The 8,489-nt window shown below is 38.4% G+C and overlaps 1 protein-coding gene across 1 annotated transcript; it reads right to left on the bottom strand.

Annotated features, from left to right (window-relative positions):
- Positions 1–237: 237 nt before the first annotated feature.
- On the bottom strand, positions 238–8,450 carry mks1 (MKS transition zone complex subunit 1). The gene is made up of 18 exons (XM_037119606.1): positions 8,109–8,450; positions 7,874–7,995; positions 6,967–7,019; positions 6,590–6,757; positions 6,282–6,379; positions 6,033–6,161; positions 4,990–5,094; positions 4,691–4,799; positions 4,528–4,584; positions 4,158–4,200; positions 4,010–4,072; positions 3,817–3,887; positions 3,659–3,728; positions 3,415–3,522; positions 2,819–2,952; positions 2,042–2,124; positions 1,477–1,574; positions 238–671 (listed from the first exon to the last, which is right to left on the bottom strand). Exons 1-18 carry the CDS (start codon positions 8,183–8,185, stop codon positions 568–570), a joined length of 1,692 nt encoding a protein of 563 aa, XP_036975501.1. The 5' UTR covers positions 8,186–8,450; the 3' UTR covers positions 238–567.
- Positions 8,451–8,489: the final 39 nt, after the last annotated feature.

Consider the following 8,489-nt stretch of genomic DNA (forward strand, 5'->3'; position numbering starts at 1 on the left):
TTGGTTTTTTTTTTGCAATGGTGAAAGCAGTGCTCGGACTGTTTACTGAGGTAAAAGTATTAATAACACAGTGTCATGCTTTGCAGTTTGAGTTGTAACTACTTGGAGAGGAGAAACTGTAATTATTATTGTCTGGCCCTCAGCTGCAATTACAGAAAATATAGTGCAAATATAATTTTGTGTTGGATAAGATAGATGGATAAAATTGCTTAAATCACAAGGATCAGAATGCAAAAATAGTGTTAATACTTTATATAAAACGTTTATTATACACCAGATATGATTCTGTTTGGAATAACTAATAGAAAATATACAATCCAATACTAAACAAGTATTTTACTCTCTGTTACAACAGTTTCCAAAAGCCTCACTGTATATACCTCTGAAAATTACACTATTTACTAAAATCTCAAACAGTGACTGTACATAAAATGCAATAGGTGGTTTTACAATACTTAAAAGGCATACTGGCTTTGCCTGTCATCTTGCTAGTAATGTTACTTCAATTCTTATCCACCAAATGGTATGGTAAGACGTTTGGCTTCAGTCCTTCGCTGTTTTTCACACCTACGCAGAGGATTCAATTTGGAGTTCAGAGGTGGCATTGATAAGATCTCTGGGAAGAGCTTCTCGGGCCTCTTGCATCTTTCTTCTGGCCCTCTGGAAGGCCTCTGAAAGAGAAAATAAATATGAATAAACAACAGTTTAATTAGACTAAAACATAGTATTCATGTTTACCACTTTGTATTATTAATATTTTGACTCCCCTGTCCATGATGCATGCCAAAACTCTTTCCTTATAAACCATAGACCTGTGGCCACAACCCAGCAATCTTAATTCAAATGGTTCATTACTCAGAGATCCACGTGGACTGCGTCCAAAATGTGTTTTGGCTTAAGCACTGAAACAAACTTGTCTACTTAAAGGGATATTCTGGTGTAAGTTTAATCCATGGTCTAACACGCCGTGACACCAAGTACGACCCCTTCTTCGGCAACTTCAGCAACAGTACAAATGGAATCCCAGCACACAGTTCGAGGCATCAAACAATAGCTACCTTTGTCGGATTTCTACTGAATAGAGAACACAGCTCACCACTCTCCTGCGGCAGCTTGGTCATTGGAAATCTGGCAAAGCTAGCTGATGTTTTATGCCTCGAACTATGTGCTGGGACCCTATTTGTACTGTTGCTGAAGTTTGGTGCTGTTCTGAGCATTATTTGTGGCTGTGATTGTTTTTTTGATGGCGGTTTCTTGGTTTGAGGCATAAACTGCAGTGTATTGTTATAGTGTGGTCTTTACTGAGGTCGCTAAAACTACTTAAACTAACACTCAGAAAACTTGATCTCTCGAGGGGAGGTCGTACTTGGTGTCACGGTGTGTTATAAGAGCAGATCTCCCATACAGCTGAACTTTAAACCACCAGATTCTAAGCTACATAAAAGACATAATATCTAGTTTTGACAGTGTTTTTACCCAGAATGGTGCAAACAGCTCCCTGCTGACTAAATCCTCCCAGCTGGTCAAAGACTTTCTGCCTCCTCTTCTTCAGCATGTTGGCATCAACAAAGGCCCTGAAATATACAAAACATGGATACATTGAGCCACACTGTAAAGCTGCAGTACAAGGGATTAAAACAACCATACTGACATATTTAAGGTTTGTGAGACACCTTGGGTATGCTACGTTTACAAATCTGGGGTAAGAATTCTATTAATTCATTTTAGCAATATTATATTAAAGATTTAGCTTTACCATCAATAGTGGCACGAAGAGTTGACTAATCAGACTACTTGGTCAGAACTACATGTTGTATGATAAGTTCTACAAAACAGCTTGCAAAATGAGCTAGATTATACACAGAGCCTGATTTTTTATCCTGATCTTCAAATGTTGAGCCATGGGACAACTGACAAAAGTGTGCAGTAATTGCTCTGAAAGAATTAGGGCTCCTAATTATTCACTGTGGGGAATAATTAGGAGCCGGGGGAAACCACTCACAGAAATGTAATTTATGGGTTGAGTCCACTTTGTGCTTACCTGGCTTGCTGGATGCAGTGCAAATTAAAGGTGACACTTCCTGTGGTTTCAGTACAAAAGCCAAAGCGACTCAGCCTCTCCCCCTACAGCCATATATGGAAGTATCAGTATCATCATTGACATAGCATGAAAATGGACACGGACACTGACAATGTAGGTTCCAAAATATTCACAAAATCTAGTGTAACAAATGCATCAGGAGGGGAATCTATACCAAAACACGCCGATATGTCTTTGTGACAGTGATTTAGAAGGAAACATCACAAAGTAACTTTAATAACTGAGTGGAAATTGCTATGATTAGAATTTTTACAAAGAAATTGTAAAAAGCACAATTCAATTAACTACAATGCTAACTGAAATACAATCAATCTGATTTTTTTTAGCATCAACAGCATCATTTACATGAGTGAAGCTGTGCACAGTATTGATACAGTACTCAAATGAGATCATAATTTGGGTTTATGTTTTATTTAAAGAAAATGTCAATGTCAATGTATTTATTTTGTACACTAAAAAAGATTAATAAACCAAGTCAGATTATAAGAAAACAATTTGAAGCACAAATGTGGTTCATAGTGTAACTACTTGCAGTTTAAACAGCTTCTGGAGAATCTGCATATGTTTTGTCTTTTCTACCTGTCCCTCTACAGGAAAACAGTAAAACTATTCAGTGTGTGTCAACATAAAATCCAGGTGAAAAAAGGCAAAAAAAGAGAAAACACTGAGCTCAGTTGTCCATATCCTCTTTTTATCTCAACAGAGGTTTGAGCCTACCTTGAAGGTCCCTGGTATTCTGACATAACTGTGGTCTTCAAGCTCTGGAGAACCTCCAATGAAGAAGCGCCTCAGAGCGGAGACTGTGCCCGTCTGAAGGGGTCTCCATGTATGGCATGTCACTGTATGTTTACCTGACATACACAAGATATAAAATGTGCTCATCAAGAACTGGATGAAAAATCCCTTAAATGACAAAACAATTACATTTTTTTGTGGACTGATTCGTTCAGCATCTATGTTCTAATCCAAACAGACATTGCACATTTGTTAGCACTGATAAAGTTCAATAGTGCAAGTCTTTTGATAATCAGTAATTTTTGTTGTTTTTTGTTGTTTTGAGCATTTAAATGGTCTGAAAAGTGCTGCTTTCTGTTGACATTTTCACTATGTTCCTACATTTTCTGGAATTTATTTTTACAAAAATAATCAGATTAATGAGTAATGAAAATAACTGTTCATTGAAGCGCTAATCCAATCCAAGAATTTTGCAGTGTACACAGCATAGCAGATTAAATCAGATTAATGAGTAATGAAAATAACTGTTCATTGAAGCGCTAATCCAATCCAACATTTTTGCAGTGTACACAGCATACCAGGAATGGCAGGAAAAAGCAGATAGCCATAGCCTTCAGTTCGATAGCGCTGCCATGAGTCCAGAGAAAGAACCTTGAAGTAGAGCACAGGCCACTGGGGAACTGACTCTGAAATAAGAAAAAGAAAAACTCACACAATCAGTTTTAGCTTTTAAATACATCACTGCAATAAACAAAATCACATAGATTTAACTGATGCAGTAAACAAAGTCTTTAATCACAATATTCGATGACCGACACTAACCCTCGCTCTCTTTTTCACACATGTAGAAAGCCTCAAAGCTGAAAGGGTAACTGAAGAAAGCGACGTCTTCCTGTTGATAGAGAGAACATTGAGAGTTGAACAAATCTCAGTAGGCATGCTCTGAGGCTGTTCACCACATAATCTTACAGAATACACACCTTCCCTAATGTTTTGGTCCGACAGGTTTGGGTAACTCCTGAGAGAGACTGAAATGGCAAGCTGGACCAGTCTTAAAACAAACAAGAATAATACAAGTTGAGCTATCAATTTTAATGTAGATGAATTTATTGAAAAATGATCTCAAAAACAGTACCAGTATGAAAATGGTGTCACATACTGTACATGACTTACTGTTGGGCAGTTCCATGAAGAAGTGGATATATAAGTTATCATATTCAAATCCTTTGGCTGAGACTGGGTAAAAAGAAGTAAAAGCAGATTGAATGATTGGCATTTTAGAAATACAAACAGTTAATATGACTGCAGATTTCCCTCTTACCTATCTCGCCATTCATCAGGTACCGCAGAACACCTGCAGGAGGCTACGGGAGAGACATATAGTGAGTGCAGATGCCTTTGCCAAAATGAAAAAAATGTGAACTAATTTAACTTTTTTTTTTCCAGTAGTGTCGATCCATTATTTTTGTCATTTTCCCTGCATAGATATCAGATGTGCTGATTCTTGCTTCTGAAATGTGAGGATTTGCTGCCTTTTGTTGTTCTATATGACAGTAAACTAAACAGTTTTGACTGTTAATCAGATTAAACAAGCCATTTTGTAAGCTTGGCCTCTGAGAAAATATAATGGGCTCTGATCCCTGTTTCCAGGTGCAAGTGCACCTCCAATTACAATTCATTAAATTATTTACCATTTCAAAGTCCTGTCCAACAAGGCTATTGAGGTACTCCTTGTGTCGTACATACAGCTGGAAACAGACAGAAAAAAAATCAGTCGTATGAACATGAACATTACAAGCATTACTCATCAATTCTGCTATGAGCCTGCAAGGAATGTGATGGAGATGAACTCACATCTTTGTACATGCTCTGCTCCCTCTCCTTTTCCTCTGGTTTCATGGCTGTGGATACGTTCTCCAGAGTGAGACGCCAAACGTCTCTCTTCTCCCCACCTGTCATGATCCTGCACAACAGCACACACAGCTGATACTCCTTTCATTTGTGCAGACATGCAGCACATCACATCCGTCCAATACTTGTTGGGATATTTTGGTCTCGACCCAAGTTCATAGTTTAAAAAATGTATGACAATATGTTATAGTATCCACCACTAATGAAGCTATGCGCAGTACCCAGCCACACTGTGAACTTGCCTGTAGGGCTCTTTGCCTTTACTGAAGTCAGGTTTCACAATGACTGTTCCAGTGCCATCTGCCTTGATGGTTACCAGCAAACATTCATTTTCTTTCTGGCCCAGCCTACGAAAGCAAATGCAGAGAGAAAATCACCAGTGAACCACACCACATCCACAGTTAGAGATTCATTAAATCTGAAACCTGCTATAGCAAAAGGTTTCTTCACTTGGTCAATTCTTGAGCTTCAAGAAGTCCCTCATAAATATCAGAATAGAACATTTTATAATGTATATTAAATTTTATAGACATTTCTACCCGGGAGAGAAAATACGGAAAAACATGTTAATGCAGGTGTAAATACACAGACAACACACTGCTATTAATATGCTATGAAATGGGCCAGGCATTTAGAGATGGTGTCATTCATACTGTTGTCAGATCTCTGCCAGGTGTAAATTACAGCGGTAGAGTAGGACTGCAAGAAACCATTATTTTCATTATCGATTCATTGGACTTTTCACAATTAACGGATTATTATTTAGTCCCAATAAGTCCAGTTACATCTTAAAATTTCTTCTTTTGTCCAACCAGCATTTCAAAACCAAAGGCTGCTTCATTTAGTATCATTAGTGATGAAGAAAAGCAGCAAATGCTTACATTAACAGGCTGGAACCAGCAAATGTTTAACAATTTTGCTTGAAAAATGACTTTAACAATTATCAAAATAGTTGGTGACTGATTTTCTTTTGATCAACTTATCAATTGATTTGATCTGCAATTGAAAACTACTGTCAAGGATCTGCAGACGAGCCCTTCTTCTGCAAAGAGAAATAAGCAGTCAATACAGTAGCATGTTAACTAACAGGTTCAACAGCTTTACCTCCATAATATTGAGGTTTGGTCATAATGGGGGCAGAATCAAGTCTATCTAGAATACACATCACTGGTTAATACCAGTTAGAAAATTACGGATTATTCTTGCTTCGTTGTGTCTGTTGTCTCTATGTGGGACAGTAAGACTGAATTTAATGATAATGGTTGTCTTTGTGTTATAGTCTTACCTGCCTGAGGGACTCAGGTCTCCCATGATGTGCATAGTCTGCATAGCAGTAGTCAACACATGATTGCTCTTCACAAACTCCTCTGTGGGCTCCCAGTTGATGATCTTTGATTTTGGGACACTACAATCCCTGCAAAATATGCCACACAAACCTATCACATCATTGTTTAAGGCAAACAGAATACAGCGTTTTCCCATGCAGGACTGGGTTATAAATCCTTTTAGATAAATGAGCTGCTTTTTCACCTACATCGTGCGTCTGTCCTGCCGCCTGTGTCTCACATTGGCCATCCTTTCAGCAAGGTATGTGGGAACAGATTTGGTTGTGGTCAATAATTCAGAGGAGTTCTGTTTTAAGGATCAAAAAACAACAAGTTCCTTAATAAAACAGTTACAGACAAGAATTGTGGAATTTGTGGTTTTACATTTACTTTTACAAATACATTTAGAATCCTTCACTCCTTCTAGACGGCACTTCACTGACTCTCCTGATATGTGTGCCGGTCAGATGTGATGTTCACTATTGACTCACAAACTGTCTTTATGAGGATAACGTACCAGCTGTTGGAATGGAAGACTGTTAGTGTAGCGGTCATGATCAGTGTATGTGAAAATTCTGTTATTTCGTCGACCCTTGGCCTTGTTTAGTGCCTTGACTTCTGTGTGGTACTGACGGTCCAGAGGGGTCTGACATGCTGCCTCGTTCTGGAACAGCTCCATTTCATACTGGGACCACCGATAAGGAGACATGGTGAGGAGATGGGGTTCATAAACATGAGAAAGAGAGATACATTTTGATTTTTGCAAGGCAATGTAAAATTAGCTTTAACTCTTGATCTCTAGTTTGTGTTCTTTTTTCATCTAAAGAAATCTGAGCAATTATGAATTATCATAATTTGATTTGAGATGATGGTTCTAAAAACTATAAGTTCTACCTGACTGAAAAGTTTCTCCTGCCAGCCCACCACCAGCTCCTCTTCGTTATCATCTGGTGAGAGAGTAACAGAAATGTCAAGTTATTAAAATATTCACTGAAGTAAACATCCACCCTTTACTGCAAGTTATACACGTCTGTTACATTCCAGAGCACACTCCTGGTGTATGATGGTATATGTTACTTTCTGTGGATAGTATAACAAATTAAGACAACATAACATCACCCCATGTCCAACAGCAGACCAACAGCCAATTTTTTACACTGTCAAAACATACTGTGTTTACTATCTGTTCAATTTTTTCCATCTGTCCTTTAACCTTTAATCATAAAAACGAGTATGCATCTAGGGTATATGTACAATATGTGCACATGGATGTGTGCCTTTATTTATGTGTGTATATCTGAGGACCTACAGTTTGTGTATGTGTATGCATGTGTGTGGGTATGGATAATAAGTACATGTATATGTATATGTATGTACAGCTTTATCTACAATGGGTTCTTGGTTTTGTCTCTATTTTTTTGTCTTTCCGGAAATGTTGCCTTGTATTGTCGTTTCCGTGGATGTACTGGGATGTACTCTTTGGATCTCATCCATCAATCTTTTTTTTTTTTTTTTTTAAAGCAAAGACATACTTTCTTCTGGGTAATACGCACAATGATTTCTAAATTAAAAAGCACTTGCTGTTAACTCCCAGCAACAGCTCAGCTATCAAGCAGGAAAATCACTGTTTTCGTAAGATCAAGCAAAAGAAGCAAGTTGATATACAGTAAGTAAGCAAACAAGAGACAAATAAATTCTTAAAATGGTTAAGTGAAAAGAGTTATACTGTCCAGCTGTGGATTTTTCCTCCGACCATCACCATCAGTCCATCTCCATGCAGTACAACTAATCGTAGCGTTACCTGTCTGGCATTGTGAGGTGAGGGTTTCCAGCTCAATAGCTCCTCGGTCTTGCTGAATCCGAGTTTGCGACTGGAGGTGCTGAGAGAGGGCTGTTGTCGAAGTCACCCTCTCAATACACACCCTGGATTGGAGAAGAAAATAGATACCATGAAATAACGTATACTGAGACCCCCGCTCCCCCAGTCAGTGCTAGTTGTAGCTAAGCTAATGCTGACGTTAACATCACCTACTTACTTTATTTTCAAGTTTTTGACAACATCTCGAGTCCGATACACGGCCTCTCCGGTGTCTGTGTTCCAGCAGTCTGCCATTAATATTCGGTATGTAAACTTTCACGAAATCGCTGTTGGTGTTATGCTAGCTAGCACGCTTCGTTAGCTAAGACAGCTAGAGGTAGACATATCTAGATTTTTTGGGTGTTTTTTGCGTACTTCGCTTGAAAATCTGTAAGTCAGCTAACCGCCTGTCGCGTTTGCAAAAGTAAACGATACCGGTGCCAGTAAAGAAACAGTCGATATTCTAAGTAACAGCTACCACAAGAAGCTAACAAGTGCACGGCTAATAGGTAGTTGACGTTGCCATGGAGACAAGGTAGTTTTTCTTCTTCTTCTGGTT

The sequence above is a fragment of the Acanthopagrus latus genome, chromosome 13 (genome assembly GCF_904848185.1).
Source record: "Acanthopagrus latus isolate v.2019 chromosome 13, fAcaLat1.1, whole genome shotgun sequence".
NCBI classification, from domain to species: Eukaryota; Metazoa; Chordata; class Actinopteri; order Spariformes; family Sparidae; genus Acanthopagrus; species Acanthopagrus latus.